Raw genomic sequence first — 17162 nt, forward strand, 5'->3', positions numbered from 1 at the left:
CTTAGGTTTACAACGGGAACTGAATTAGTACTGTGAGTCTTTCAGTGTATTTAGTACTGCAGGAAGGTAATATATTTCACACAGGAAGACAACTCAGTCTCCTAAAGGCATAACTGGTGCAAGTTTACATGCAAAACAAAGTGCAAGCATGTCAGGTAACTGAAGCTTGAATAACAGTGCAGGGTAGGTACTACTGCAGGGAAATAGAATATTTCACACATGAAGGCAAATCCATTTCCCAAGGACATAAATGGTGCAGGTTTAAATTGCATAATAAAGTCTAAGCATGCCAGGTGACTGAAGTCTGAATTACATGCAGTACAATTTATTAATAATATTCATCATGGCAACACTTCAAAAAGTAATCTGAAGAACACAATGAAATGCAATAATTTCCTGTTTGTATCACTCTCAATATAACCTTTTCAAATTTCAATGAACTGCATGAAGGGCACTTGAGTTAACTGTTTATACACACATGGACAGGAAAGAAAATGGAAGCCTTTTAGCTATTGTGGTTGGATTGCTCAGTGAAATAAGCGTCATCTATGGAAATGAATAACTAGTCTATATGATGACTGGTATTAGCTAGTGTACACTTAGGTCTTGGGCTTGATTTACTGCTGAAATGTTTCCATGCACATGATTTAATACTGGTAATATGTTACAAAATGGTCTTGTATAAAAAAGCATGTGAATGCACATGATGGACAATATTGAGCAACTAAATGCACAATGTCTGAACATTATTACATGCAACAAGATAACAAAAAGATAAATATGCAAGCATTTAATGAGCAAACGAAGAGCTATTCTGTCAATATACCAAGAACAGTGCAGTGTTTTCTCCACGCTGGGTTCTATATCATTTGCTATCTTGTGCCCCATGTCTCAACAATATGCATGTCCACTAAGTTATCTGGATGCATGATTTTATCACTTCAAATTGATAAATATTACTTCATGCTTGGGCAAAGCTCTATGAGAGTAAATCATAAAGAATCAAACACTATCACACTTGTTCATTCTAAATGCTTCAGTCATTGAAACTGATATATATATATCATACCACTCCCTTGATAACTCGCACCCTGATAACTTGCAAACCCGCCTTAACGCGGGGTCAGGTGTGGATCCCTTTTTTAAACCAGAAAATACACCAAAAATTGATCCCTATTTGTTAAACTTGAACAAAATCAAGATCAAAATTGGTAACGGAAACTTTGACATAATGCTCATTTAATCGTCTAAAAACGATAGATAGGACCTGGAAATTTTAATGAACGTTACGAAATATCAAATTAAAAAGTAGGTCATACAATTTGTTATATTCTCTTTTCAAACGACATTCCTAGTACAATGCAATTAACGATATGTAAGGAAATTTTGATCAATGAAAATGTTACTTATGCTGAATGGAGGCAGTAAATTAATAAATAAATACAAATTAAATAATTTTTTTATCAATTGAAATTTATGTTCTAGTTCACCTTTTAGTTAAAAGCTGCCCTCCTTTGTATTATCACATTAATTAGGTCTTTTGAATCAAATAAAGGAGGTGGAACAAAAGAAAAGTTAAAAGGCATGAAAATCCTACAAACTTAAAATCTAGCGACCCCGGTCACGTCGGGTGAACTCACTTCATTTGGTCAATCTAACACTGTTATAAATGTTATTGTGTATGTAACAAAAACTACCTTAAATTTACCGACTCTTTCATAACTGTGATCAAAGACAACAACATTCTTTTATTGTTTTGTTATTTTAATTAAAATAACATTATTCTATAGTTTTGTTATTTTAATTTTTATTAAAACCATTTATTTATAGTTTAGGTATTTTAAATTTAGATAACATTATTCTATAGTTTTGCAATTTTTCAAAAAAAACATTATTCTAAAGTTTGATTATTCATTTTAAACAACATTATTCTATAGTTTAGTTATTTTAATTTAAATTAAAATTATTCTATAGTTTTGTATTTTATTTTTCAAGGATGCAATGACTTTTCACACATAAAAATAATGTCTGTTCCCTGAAACTTTAATCTCAATGACATGCCTTTCAGCAAAAATGCAAATGCAAGTTCTTTTTTCAATGTTTTCATCACTGTTTTCATTTTCACTAGTAGTCATTAACTCATTTGGCCCTAGAGGTTTTTGTCATTTTCACCTAAAATGCGAGTAGGAAAGACATTCTGGGGGCTATTTCTGAATACATCGTAATACATCTGCTTTCAGCAGATTTTCCATGAGACTAATGTCTAGTTGTATTAAAAACATCGTTTTCCATTGGTTATTTTGCTTGCGCATGAGCAGAAAGGTAAAAATTGGAGTTCTTTTTTCTTTTCTTTTTGCATAATGGACCCATCATTTTCGTATGGAGACCACTCTTTATTCCAAATGCTCACCTTATCCTAGTTTTTGCAAAGGTTCACTTGTCTGTGTGCAGTTCAGACCGGTCTGCCTTAGATCTGAGGCCAAAAGATCTAAAATCCAGACAAAAATCACATTCTGACCACGAGTGAATTTCGGGTGAAAAATAAAAACATGTCCAAAAATTGAGGTTTTTCCCTATGTATTTTGTAGTGCAACTAGAACTTCAAGATGATTTGGTATCACTGTAGAGCTATATCTGTCTGCTTTTTTGTAATACCACCCACTTTGGTGTATCTTAAATGACCTTGATGCTGCAGAGCTAGGAAATAGGGTACAGCCTCATCACGCCTACAGGCGGGATTGGGGCCAAATGAGTTAATGGTGATAAATCTGTTGGAAATTCATTTCTAATAAATGTTCTTAAAATCTTCAGTCCACTGAAAATTTTCGGAAAGCCATAACAGACTGTGAAATAGTGGATGCCAACATCACACTTACATCTATTACTTTAACTGTGAGGCATCCTTTTTCCTGCAAATCAGGGCATAGTTGTGAGATACTAGCATAAATTGTCCGCTAGCACTATCATTGTTCAGATTTAAGATATCTTTTAGATGCCTGACATCTAATCAATGTAAATCCTCTAGACTATTTTATATATATATATATATATATATATATATATATATATATATATATATATATATATATATATATATGTTCTAACATTTTGATTGTACATCTCATAGCAGTGAGCACCTCATTTTGGAATTGCTAGATTTTGTGAGATAACCATAAAGCTTTATGGCACTGTGAAACTAGTCCATTAAGCATAAAGAATACCCATGAAAATAATTACATTGCTTACATCCTATATAATAAACGCTGGTTTTATATGATCCAAACTACAAAGGAGGATTTCACTTAATTAACAGCATTTTAATAGAAAACACCCATGATATAAAGTTACTGCATTGTCCATATTATTTAAATTCTAATGTACCTATACTGTAGAAATTCTTATATAAAACGAATACTTATTGAAAATAATTTCATATTAAAGAGATCTATCAGTATCAATTTAAATGCTCATAATTGTAGTTATTTAATGAATAAGAATAAAAATGCAGGGTCACCAGAAATTTAAGGGGTTGCATAAACTTGACCCAGGAAGCATTCAGATTCTTTCTTGTAAAGCTGGAGAAAACACTGCAGTACAAACACATCATGCTCATGCCCTTACCAATATACTATTTAACTCTTCCTGCAAAAAAAATAAACAAAAGAGCCCCTTAAAGACAAATGATTGAAAACACACATAATACCCCCCCCCCAAAAAAAACCCCACCCCTCTCAGGGCGTAGCAGACCAACAGCTGATAAATGGGACTAATTAAATTCCATGTCAAGTAAATAAAATTATAATAATGATGTCGGTGGCAGATACAGAGGAAATTAGCAAGAATAGGAAACAAGCAAACTTTTAGTTTGCTTTAACGTATGCATCAGAACTAAATCATCGGAAATAGGTGATCCTCGAAAATTATTATTGGACGAATAAATTGTTACAAATATGTATCTTTTTAATTCATATTTTCTTATAAAAAACGAAGATTTTATATTTCGTGAAGAATATTTTGGTTTCACTGAAACCATAAAACCCAACAGATTGATGGTGCTTATTAGATGAAAGTCGTCAGATGTTAAAAAAGGAAGTCTCGTGACTATGAGTGTACTTTTGTGTGAAAAGTGAAAGCGGACGCCTTGAACCCTGCTATATAATTAAATATAAAACGAATAAACATCTTGTTTTAGAGCATGCCTTATAATGCGTAGTTTACCGAAGGTTGAGAATATGGTCTCGGTCTGTTCGAGATGCCAGAAAGCAATGGGGTTTTTTCATTCGACCTTTCTTTTTCTGCCATCACTGATCAGGAATATTTCCGTTAACTTGAGGCCGAGTGTTTACATCATTCGGTCGCCTCTGATGTTTTCGGCTCTTCTATACTGAAGAATTTTGTTGTACAAAAAATATTTTACGATCCATTAAAAGTTCGTTAAAGAAAAAGAACAGTTAACATATCGTGTTTTTTCTACTTAATACAAATGATCTATTATTAATATATACATTTTGTAACGCATTCAGGAAACTTAAAATTTATGTAGCTATATTTTTATAGTTAACGATAAATGAGTACTTGTTTCGTTATTTACAAAGTTGTACCTATTGATTTTACTATTCAACAAACATGGACGACGAAGACGACCCTGTGGAACATGAGGTCTGTATTACATAGGTTGTTCTCTTTTATTATGTATTTAAATCCAATTTCCTTGGCTCAGCTGAAACCCTAGGTATTTATATACTTTTAGCTTTAGCTTTTACCATGTATTTAGTCATTTTATTCTTGTTACATGACTGACTACTTGCTATTGTGTATTCTTTGAGAGCTATGCAATGGAGCAATGTTTCTTTTTCATGATGATATGTAACTTTTTAAATATAAAACGACAATATGTTGTCAGAAATCTTGCACTGTAATAGAAGCTATGCTTTATTATTTTAAGCTGCGTTGAAAGACTTAAGTATTAACAATAATAGAGCATTTGGTGGCACCGTAATTGTATAGTTACTATAGTCTGACTCGACATCCCCGTTTGTTTGTACCCCGATTTCAAAAACGAGAACGTTTAATGTGACAAAAAGTGCACAGAACTAAGTCAATTGACTCATTGATTTATAATTTCTAACCTGACTGTGACCAGAATGTCGTTAATGCTGGCAACCATTTCATGCTTAACGGACTTTCCTAGTCCTACATGTAAGACATAGCACATTTTGATTTTGTTGAGGTGCTATGTCTTACTATCCAAATAACGGCCTTGTATAGTGTGTTCCGATGTTGTTGACATCGGAATGAGTAATCAAAGTTTCAGGAACATCTCACACATTTGGCAGCCTATATCGACATTTTTCCACTAATTTATGTGTAATTAATATACTTACTGTGCTGTCTTTATCCTGGTGGAACAAAAAATATGACACTAGCAAATGGATGCATTTTCACGTTCCGTTGACATACATTTGAATTTGTTGCAATGCGACGGTAGTCAAGGTATGCCAAAGTAAGTTCAAGTAGGTTGATGTTTGGGACATGTTTCTTGAACGAAACGAAATGTTGCTTACAGTTCCAATAGGCATAATATATTTGTTATTTGTTTCGTTAAAAAATAATGTTTCAACTTTATCCGCTTTCGGCATTCTCGGCTTTCATCGCTTTCCAGCCCACTGAAAAGTAGGCCAAAGAAACTTGAAAACGGGTCCATTTCTTTTGTGAGAATTTGAATTTATTAGAGAAAAGGCATCATAGTAAGTAAAGTCTGACTAAAACAATATAACTTTACCTTGTAGAAAAGCGTCATTATTTTAGTTGTCAGTTGTGTGAAATATTCCTGAAAATTTACTTTCGTAACGATGTTAGTCGACATCAAAAACACGCTACACAGCGCCATTAGTTAGGCTGTAAGACCCTGATGCCCACAACATAAATATCAGCGTCGGGTCTTACAGGTAGGACTACGGACTTTCCATACTAACACGGCGCCATATTGCGTACACTATAGGCTAGTTTATTTCCATCAGACTACATAATGACGTAGTTCATCCTGTTTGGTAACTGCTAAATAATTGCGTAAATTACATAATGTTGAGAATTTGGAATTATATCCCTTTGCATATATGAACATAGAAATTAAACCGCTTGTTGAATCCACATGAAAAGCAAATTTGTAGTTGTCATTATTTTCCATTGCTTGATTCGACATTGTAAATATCAGAAGCAGACGACTTATGTATGTATGTCTGTAATCGTGATACACCCCTTTGCTAAAATTGGATTTGTCCAGAAACTGGTAATGGATTTGAGCATGTCCGTCTATTACACTGAAAACTTTCATTAAGCATGAAATGCGCATAAGATGACAGTGTTAGGGCCACTCTATGCAGAGTCAAGTTAGAAACTATTAATCAATGAATGAATTGACTAAGTTCCTTGTACTTGTTATCACATCAAAGGTTTCCCTTTTTTAAATCGGTAGGGGGTACAAACAAATGGGTTTGTATTATCAGACGATAGTAGTCTGTAGTCCTACAATCTAAGACGTAGCAGATGTTGTTTTTGTTTTAGTGCTGTGTCTTACTATCCAAATAATGGCCTTGCATAGCGTGTTCCGATGTTGGTTGACGTCAGAATGCGTAGTCAAACTTTAAGGAATATCTCACACACTTGGCAGCCTATATCGACACTCTTCCACTAATTTATGTGTAAATAATATACTTACTGTGCTGTCTTTATCCTGGCAGAATGAAAATATGACACTAGCAAATGGACGCATTTTCATGTTCCATTAACATACATTTAAATTTGTTGCAATGTGACAGTAGTCGAGGTGTGCTGAAGTATGTTTAAGTAGGTTCATGTGGGGGATATGTTTCTTGAATGAAACAAAACGTTGCTTACAGTTCCAGTAGGCATAATATATTTTTATTCATTTTGTTTATAAAAAAATATTTTAACTTAACCCAATTCCGCTTTCATTGCTTTCCAGCCAACTGAAATGTAGGCCAGTGAAACTTAAAAACAGGTCCATTTCTTTTGTGAGAATTTGAATTTATTAGAGAAAAGACATGTGGGTAAGTAAAGTCTGACAAAAACATTATGACTTTACTGTTTAAAAAGTGTCGCTATTGGTTGCCAGTTGTGTGTGGTAATTCTGAAAATTTGACTTTTGTTACAGTTAGTCAACATCAAAAAACACCACACAGTGTCGTTAGTTAGGCAGTAAGACCCATCACCCCCCAGAACAAAAATATTGGGTGATGTGTTTTAAGTTGTAGGACTAAGTAGGCTGGTACATCCTAGTTTTACATGTAAGACTTATCACATGTTATTTTCGTTTTAGTGCTGATGTACAAAACATAAATATTGCTGAGGTCTTACATGTGGGACTAGGTATATCCTAAAACCGTAACTCCATAGAAAACATACTCCCTCCCCAATTCATTATGATTACATTTTCATTTTTATTATAGTGCATCATGAGGCATTGGTTACTGTAAATCATTTTTGTATCCTTTGAATGGGTCCACCAAAGTGTTGGATATTTCTTGGTACTAATATTAGTACTACTACTTAGTGGATAGGGTACTAACAATGGCCTTTGTATATAAATGGAGCAGCTGTGTGTAATTCATACTAGGTGCTTTTTCAGTCGACTATACACAATTTTGAACATATTCCTGACACATGCTAAAGAAAAGAAATTTTCATCGTAATTAATACTATTATTAATGCATATCATTCTAGAAATATATATGTAAAATATTTACCTTCCTTGCATATTATTTTCTTCTTTTGAATCATATGCCATATTAGTTTGACTGTTAACTACTTCCATTTTCAGCTTCATTTTTGTCTGTGCTTTATATGAACATTACTGCCTCATTTGGAAACACAGATAAGATTGCAATGCATTGAATAACTTATGGAATATCCATATATGGTATTGCAAGCCTTATTTTGAAAATGAATTACCATGAGAATCTCATGCTATCTGTAATGATTTACAGGGTCCTGTTTGTAAACAGTAAAAAGAAAAGAGTGAACAACAAGCTTTGTGAAAGTTAACAAATAATTTATTTCCCTAGAAAAACAAGGTAAAAATGAGAAAAAGAACTTTACGTTTTTATGAATCAAAAATAATCCAAGAATTAAAAAATAGATATCCTAATGAAACTGAGTTCAAATCCAAATGAAATTCAAAATGGAAGGTGATGATGTATGCTGTGGTCAGTGTTGTCTTTATGTGTCAGCAGTTCTTTGTTAAATCACAGAAAATAATATTCCAGTGTTTGAATTTTGTAAATTTCGATAACTGACTTTGTCCAAGAATTAATTTAGAGCACAGTTATTTTGGGAAACATGTTTGTTGAAAATGGGATATTGATCAAACAAGGATTACCATTTTTTAATATATAATTTTACTTGTGTTTTCTAACGGGATTTGACAGATGCATGAATTTTCAAACATACGTTCAAATACTCGAATTCATGGATTATTTTATATGCATGTACAGAGATCTCAGAAATGCTTAATTATGCGTATTTGGATGCCAATTTTTGATCTGGGACACAGAAAATCACTGAGGCAGGAGTCCTCTGTACGCATGTAATAGGTGTGCGACAAAATTCAAAGACTTGACAGTCCTGCTTGTGGGAAAATGGGTTGATCAGTTAGCTGTGCTGATATTTATAATGACAGAATTCAGTGACTGAAAGACCCCTTGATGTACATACATGTTTCCATTATAAGAGTACATCAAAAAGAACCTGATGCAATAGCTGTGCGGCCAGTTCAAAGGCTTTGACTGGGTCAGAAAGACCCAGAGATGTACATGTGGTCATCTATAAAAGTACATCAAATAAACAACTTTAGCTTTTGTTATTGTGTTCATTTCTGAATATATTGGAATAAGTAGTGCACGAGAATCAAGACATGTTGTGGCTTAGACAAAATGCCATTCGTAAATTTGGATAAATATTTTGGGGTTAAACGGCAAACATACAAAGACTGTAACGAGATTCAGAAGAGCACTAAAGCTGCTAGAATTTATAGTTCGGATAGGACAGTAGCTAAGTGTAAGAAAGTGTGTGATGCCTCGCTTAGTGTTTGGAATAAATCCTTACTTGGATTGACAAAATTCAGTATCACTCTGATGGACGAACAAGAGCTATTTAAGAGGTACATTGACTGACCATACTTTTTTAATATGCCCCTCGCCTTAGCCTGGTTAGTTTTACTTTTTATAGTGAAATGTATTCGTCAACAGATCAGTACTTACGCCAAGTTTTGATATCAATTACATTGACATACAAACTCATGCCCATTCACAAGCATATGTTTTGATAGCTGATTGACCATTAACCCATTTTCGAGTAACTATCAATGTCCTGCATGATATCCTTTGAAGATTAAACATACAGACATGTTTTTTAAGATCAGAATCAGTGATCTGGATATATCTTAACGGCCTCTTGGTCATTATTTAGTCATAAAATTAGTTTGAAACTGTAAGTGAACCAGTAGGCCTAATGGGAAATAATGGTGGACTTCGCTAAGTCTGGGATGTACCAGTTTATTAGATTGTCTGTTTTCGTACATCATTGGGCAAATATTTTCAGAAAAATATAAAAACCATTGAAAGCAAAGCCAAGATATTATTTTATTAAAGATTTAACTTTAAACTGCAAATTATGTAGGCCAGAAACGTAGAGGACAATGCTATGTTGTGGAATTTGTGAGATGTGCTTTAAGATCTTAGCTGTTTTCCGACTTTGACGCGTATTTGCAAAAAATACGGGTGAAAACAGCAAATCATATACTATTTAACCATTGCCTAAAATTACTACAAGGACGTAGACAAATAAATAAACCATAAATTTTCAATCCTGTCAATGGACTGTTGTAATGAAGCTATATAATAGTGAGTGATTACATTACGGAAACCTCTCCATCTAAAAATAGATACATTCACGTCAGTGTTGATTCTGTAGGAAAGAAGGGACTGCAACTTTTGATGGTGGGACTCCTATTTTTACCAAACTGGGAGTCCTGTATCCCTTGTTTTAAAATCCTAGCGAGATCTCTGAATGTATATTATTTAACATGTGGAGTGTACTGCAAATTGTCAGTATAAAAGTTTATTTCAGACTAGTTGTCTTCATTTAATCAAAATTTCCATTTTTTTATCTGTAAATCCTAGTCGTTGACGACCCCCCCCCGCCTTATCAAAACACCTGCTTATGTTGACAATATTACCTTGGTTCTGAGGATGCTGGGATAAACAGATAGTACTGTATTATGAAAATAGTGACATTTTTGGGAAATTGGCGACAAAATATTAAGGTTGACGATTTTTGGGGCAACAACTTTTTTAAAGCCAGTGCCATCCCTGGTACCTCATAGGTTTGTCAGTAATGTATATATTTCTTATTGTTTTACAAAATATATATATTTTCTGTTTCAGATTGATGTGTTCTTATCCAAAAGTTTGGCAGAAAATTTGTATTTGCTTCAGGTACTTGTATATTAGCTTAAATATTAGCTGTTCTCCAATATGTTAAATCCTAGAAGTAATGTTTTAAATGTGCATTTATCAATTTTGAATTCATCTGTGCATACTTTATCTGCATATGTATGAATGGTAGCTTCCTGATTGAAAAATATTTTTTAAACTAATAAAGGGTTGGGTCAAGTCAATCATCCCTTCAAAAAGGCAGGTAGGAAGTTTTAAAAAATAGTTATATCCACTGTAGTCAGTTTTGGTGACTGTTAATGATGAAATGGTGTACCATTAAGTTACGATATATACTTGCATCAGACAACAAACATTCTCATCTGCCATAGCATAGTGTGCCTGCAGATCAGGGTCTATTCTGTTTGTTCTACTGTTTGTTCTACTGATTACTCCTAATAAATTGTAAAGACTGAACTCTGCCAATGCAATATGAAGCGACATATATGGGTCTGTGCAATTTGCAATTTGCTTCATTGTATAAGCAAGTATATACAATATGTAAGCAGATGAGCAATATCTGGTACATTTTGGTTACTTGATACATGTTGTGTGCCCTTGTTGGAATTAGCTTGTCTGAGGCAATGGGCAATGGGAATTTAAAAAACCAGTACTGTACAGTGAAGTACCCATTGTGATGAGGTAATCCCTTGCAGGATAGGGAGATCACTTATACAGAGGATGAAAGGGATTTTTTTTTAATTTAAAAAAAAAACTAAGTGATTGACACATTACTGACAAAACAGTATTTTCTGACCAAGTGTCCCATACATTACTAACATCCATCTTGATGCAAAATCTTATCATTAACATTATGTTGATTGCATTAATTTTTATTCTTCTGTTCATTATCTTTCACAGTACCCTGTGCGACCAAGTCACATGACCTATGACAGTGTTGAGCATCTTTCCACTAGAGTAAAGCCTAATCAAAAGAAGGTAATAACAAAGTGTACATATTTTATCCTTTCTTTCTTAATGAATTTATTCTTCACAGGACTAAGAGACTTGAGATGTTTGTTTTTTTGCTTGACTGTTGGGATTCACTGTACCAAGACTGAGATTATGGTATCAAATTACTGTGTCAAAGAAGGAGCCATAATGTGTAGCATTTAGATTGTATTTTTTGCTTGTTTCATTTTGTTATATTATTAGACTAAATAAGATGAAAACAAGTCATTATCATTACTGTACCAAACAAAAATTACAGTACATGCTGTGGATGATCCGTTTGCTATGACCCTGGAAAGAATAACATATGGCTGTCCCAAATAAGAAGAAACTATTCATTGAAAATTACAGAGAAATTTGTGTGTACATTAGTTTTTACAATTTTTATACCATCCCACAAACGTTATGATAAGGGTTGTATTTGGGCCATTCTTTCTGACCACCTTTTCATCTCTCACACTTTCATTGACTGTATACATATATATTATGGCTTCAGAGTTTGTTGAGTGGGCTAAATTAGCTGTGATGCCAAAGAAGCTTAGGGCTTTTTTTAAAATATATGTCAGGGCACTTCGATAGCACAGAGTTCATATTAAAAGATAAAATTCTAAATTGCATTTATCCATGAGTAACCCACATGCCTTCCTTGAGTCCCTGCTATGTTTTAAAGGAACACCCCTTATAATTTAGCCTTTCATCTGTTAACTGTCATGCCTTGATCACAAGTTGCAATTTTTTACTTGTCAAACACTACTGTACCAATGTTGATAAAACTTCACAAAGAGCATCCTGGTGTGAAGAGCTTTCAAAATTTATACAAGATGTGCTGATCTGCATTCATATATGGCCACAGTCACTAAAATAGTAAAAATCCTTTATATGATTTCTTAAAAACCTGCAGAATGTATTTTGATGAAACTTTTAGAAAGCATCCTGGCAGGAAGACCTATAAAATATGTATGCTCAGCCTTCAGATATTGTTAACATTAAACAGAGTAAGCATTAATTGACTACATGTCTAACATGTAGTAAGCGTTCACTGACTACATGTCATACATTTGGTATGCATTAAATGACTATATGTCTAACATGTAGTAAGCATTAAATGACTACATGTCTAACAAGTAGTAAGCATTAAATGACTACATGTCTAACATGTGGTAAGCAATAAATGACTACATGTCTAACATGTAGTAAGCAATAAATGATTACATGTCTAACATGTATGCATTCAATGACTACATGTTATACATTTTGTATGCATTAAATGATTACATGTCTAACATGTATGCATTCAATGACTACATGTTATACATTTTGTATGCATTAAATGACTACATGTCTAACATCTAGTAAGCATTAAATGACTACATGTCTAACATGTAGTATGCATTAAATGACTACATGTCTAACATGTAGTAAGCATTAAATGACTACATGTCTAACATGTAGTATGCATTAAATGACTACATGTCTAACATGTAGTAAGCATTCAATGATAACATGTCTAACATATAGTAAGTATTAAATGACTACATGTCTAACATGTAGTATGCATTCAATGACTACATGTCTAACATGTAGTAAGCATTAAATGACTACCTGGCTGGCACTGCAGAAAAAAATGTTACTAAACCTGACAGAAAGCATCATGTCATGAAGAATTTTCCTGCTTATGCAGAATGATGCAAATCTGCCATCAGATATGGCCATATTTGCTTAAAATAGAATAACTTTTAAATGACTTCTATAAAGCTGCTCGACAGAATTGAAAGGATTTGGAAGCATCCTGGCACAGAGGACTTATAACTTTTTACAAATGGCACTGACATCAATGTGGTTACCTTCACTAAAGTTAAAAAAAAAATGCTATAGTTTCAGTAACCTATGATGATAACTATTGAAAATCATAGGTTTAAAGTTATGTTCAATTATTCCCCTTGTGCAGAAGAAAATTATAATACAAGATTCGTCAGATAAAATAAAAAGAAGCTGGTAAAATTGTCAAAATATTCAATTGAATAATCTACCATATAAAGCTAAAGAAAATAAAAAAAATTATATCCAACTAGTAGCACTCTTGTAAATGAAACAAATGATAGATAAGATTAGCTTAGAAAACAGGTTATTGTTACAATCTGTGGAATTAATTTACTGTATTGTGTCCTTTGGATAAGAAAATGAAAATCCTTAATATCTGAGTCTATGTAAAGTAGAGGCATGTATTTGGCAATTTGGAAAAACTGAACTGAAATTGGGCTCTGCACAATCAGACCTGGTGTTGAATCAGAGATATTGACTGTGCAGCTGAAAAGATAAATATCAGTTATCTGGAAAGATATCATGACATGTTTGTACAGTAAAAGCTGACCAAAGCCACTCAGTACCTTAAAAATGGTATTGCACTATGTAATTTTTGTGGACTTCATAGTCGCTCTGTGGTACAGAAAGTGCCCCCCTTTCCCACCCCAAGCCCCCGCCATGCATATTGTTTAGTAACTGTTGGCTGGTGTTATTGAAATGAAATAGCAAACAATGACATGTTTTATGAAATCTCATTTAATGCTTATTTAAATAGTAACTTTATTGTCTGCAGTTCTTTGTGATAATATATCTATATATTCTCCACCCTATGCAAGTGATGAACCGTGCATTGGTGAAATTGGTTGATTAGCAGTTGTACCGGTAAAATGTCTTGTACAGACTTTCCATCCTTATGGTACGAGGTATTAGTAGTAGCAGAAATGTGGATGATTTGGTGTAAAATTTCTTTAAGATGGACATTAAAAGTTTAATTACATCAGATTAAGTGGGTCCACATGTTGCTTCAGACCAAAACTTATGCCCGACATCATGGGGTTATCAACTTAATAGTGGTCAAGACCAGCTGGAAAAATTAGCATAACAAAGAAGGATTTTTTCTGGGACTGAACCAAAACACTTGACATACATGGGTTCTTGAGATAACCAAGGTCATGAAGAGTGGGTTTGACTGTATATATACTAATTCCAGTGCAATACTAGAACTATACTAAGGCTCACACTTAACAAATCATGTCAATTGAGTCTACTGGTATGCATGGCAGACTGTCACCTAAATAATCCAGAAATTGCAATTACACAAATTTCATCTTTCTCAGAGCCATGGATAATCAGGCCTGATTTGTCAGTTATTTTAGTCACATTTATGTGTTTAACATCAATCAGCAATAGTGCTGGTATGAGGGTCCATAATAAAGTGCACTCATCGGTAATGTCTTCCTTTTCCTCATGGTCTGTGTTACCTGTTGTACATATGGAAGTGAGATTTCAGATCTTTTTTCTAGTGTTTATTTACTTGCTATTTACTTGAAGTTTAGTGGTTAGAACTTATCTATACATGATGCAGGCATAAAGAAAAGAGTGATTCTATTTTTCACTTTAGCTATCATCCTTGCAAATTTGATTGCTTTGTATGCATCCAAGATCGCCACATACAACAGACTGCATCAAGCAAGGGGTGTTTGGTTCAGATATGAAATGATGTCATCCACATAACTTGAATTTTACCACTCTGAAGTGCTGTGTTAATGCCATGACCATCAGAACATACGTATAATGCAACTTTAGGTAAAAGGTCTTAAAGATAAGATTCACTAACCACTTGGCTAAGTGCTGTTGGCTGTATCAGCCACAGTTGATGTTCAAAACTCAAAAGAAAACCAGTAGAATGGATTTATTTTGAAAGGTGTTTTAATTGTGCTCATACTGGCAGTATTGTTTATTTATTCAAACAACATCCCTTTTTAGAAGACTTTTTTTCGTTCTTTTTTTTTTGTATCCTTGAATTGGAGTATTCATAAAGATTAATCCATGAAAGTAACTGCCAATAAATATGCAGATACTACCAGAGGCAAATCCATCTATTTGATATCCTTTTGTACAAAACCACTTCTTGCTGAATTCATAGACAATTTTTGTTGGTAAGAAGAGTTCACTAACTCTGTTCTTAACCGGTTATGGTTGCCACAGTCTATGTGACTTTCCACTTTGCTGCGTCTAAGTTAGAAGAGAGGTTTATCTTTCATATAGGGAAGCAAGCCTTTTTCCCCTGAAAGATGCCAAGGGTATAGGTAGTAGGCTCAGCTTTCCCTCCTCTTATTCTCCCAATGTTAATGTGACTGGTGAATGTAGGAGAAAGCAAATAATTTTGTTTCTGTAAAATTACCTACCTGATCAAATTTCTTTAACTCTCTCCCACCTCACTGTTATGTGATCATCTTAAAACTGGAAACAACTGTCAGTAACTAGGGGAGGTAATGGGCAAGGGTTATTATCCTTTGTCTTCATGATATTGTTGGGGGGAAAAATGTTTTTCATCTTTTTAGATGGCTAGATTTGGAAAGCAGTAAGCTTATATCCCCAATGTTAATGTGATTGGGTAAGTATTTTCAGAGAAACATAATTAGAAAATTTGCTTTTCACATCCTTGTACATGTTAGTTGCCCAAGCTGAGCAATATCAAGAAAAGTGAGGTATTGTAATAGTCTACTTGCATATTTACATATGTACATCTAATATCTTTAAACTACTGCTGAACTTAAGGTCCATTCTATTTTACTGGGTGTAGAAGGTGCCAACACTCTTAAGAGTTTGATATTAGCCCTTGGGGTGGAGCTTCCATATATACTGGCTTATAAGTTGAGTCAAACTGCAAACAACAAAGATCCTGATCTTCCATAGTATAATGCACCTACAGATCAGGGTCTGTGTGATTTGTTCTCCTGATTACTCCTAACAAGCGGCACGGACCCAGATCTGGATCTGTTTAATTTGCAATTGGACATAAAATCAAGTAGATACTGTATATAATTGGAGTGATTTATAACAGTTTTAAAAAAAGTGAGATTTTATAACAATTTTAAGCTAACTCATGTTTTTTCTTGCAATCCTGAGAACTGGCATTATGCAGTAAGTGATTCAGATGTCAACATCTCAGATTGCAAAATAACAATATTTAAATGCATATTTTTGTCAAAATCAGAAATCCAGCTAAATATGGAAACCATTTTTCCAGTTTCCTGAGACCCATGTATAACTCGCTCCATTATAACACAAATTCAGATTAAAAAAAACTGATTAGTGATAATCTTTTTCACTATGAACAGTAACATTAGCAAGTTTTCTCTGGTTATCTCCAATTCATTCTTTGTACAAGACCGCTCTGGTGGCCTAGTGGTTAGAGCGTCCACCTTGGATGCAGGAGGTCGTGGATTCAATCCCCGGCTGAGTCATACCAAAAGACTTACAAAAATGGTACTAACAGCTGCCTCGCTTGGCGCTCAGCATTAAGAGTTTAGTGTTGGGACTTGTCGGCAACATGATGCCCCCATGCTAGGCATCTCTATAAACTGCCACACTGCAGACATCATAGCGATATGACTGAAAAATTGTTAAAACTACATTAAAATTCCAAATCACAGACACGCACATTCTTTGTACAATTTTTGCTCAGATGAAAGAAAAGATTCTTATCCAAATTTATAAATCAAATAATTTCAGTGATTGCTAATCATCAAAGTTCATCTAGCTACTAACGTTTGTTCCAATTATGGGGCAACTATTTATATTTATTTTTAAAAAAACTGAAAGCTGCCAACATGCACACATGGCTTTTTGGTGTAATCGATTGTATTGCAGTGAGCTGACCACTGAATACTA

General features: G+C 33.8%; 2 protein-coding genes across 4 annotated transcripts in view; one reads left to right on the plus strand and one right to left on the minus strand.

Moving 5' to 3' along the window:
• The window catches only part of LOC149802677 (H(+)/Cl(-) exchange transporter 7-like), a 92286-nt gene extending 87921 nt beyond the window's left edge, over positions 1-4365 (minus strand). For 2 of the 3 annotated variants that reach the window (XM_089952052.1, XM_089952050.1), the window contains exons 1-2: positions 4219-4365; positions 3622-3642 (exon numbers count right to left, since the gene is read on the minus strand). In XM_089952052.1, the coding sequence (XP_089808178.1) occupies positions 3622-3642; positions 4219-4302 (105 nt within the window). In that variant the 5' untranslated portion in view covers positions 4303-4365. The remainder of the gene's footprint in view (positions 1-3621; positions 3643-4218) is intronic. The other variant, XM_089952051.1, reaches the window with a different exon arrangement.
• Positions 4366-4626: 261 nt separating this feature from the next.
• The window catches only part of LOC149802678 (DNA-directed RNA polymerase III subunit RPC5-like), a 57777-nt gene continuing 45241 nt past the window's right edge, over positions 4627-17162 (plus strand). The window contains exons 1-3 of the mRNA XM_089952057.1: positions 4627-4659; positions 10464-10514; positions 11373-11450. Of these exons, the coding sequence (XP_089808183.1) occupies positions 4627-4659; positions 10464-10514; positions 11373-11450 (162 nt within the window). The remainder of the gene's footprint in view (positions 4660-10463; positions 10515-11372; positions 11451-17162) is intronic.

This window comes from Sinohyriopsis cumingii, chromosome 3 (genome assembly GCF_028554795.1).
Source record: "Sinohyriopsis cumingii isolate HCF-2022 chromosome 3, ASM2855479v2, whole genome shotgun sequence".
NCBI lineage: Eukaryota > Metazoa > Mollusca > Bivalvia > Unionida > Unionidae > Sinohyriopsis > Sinohyriopsis cumingii.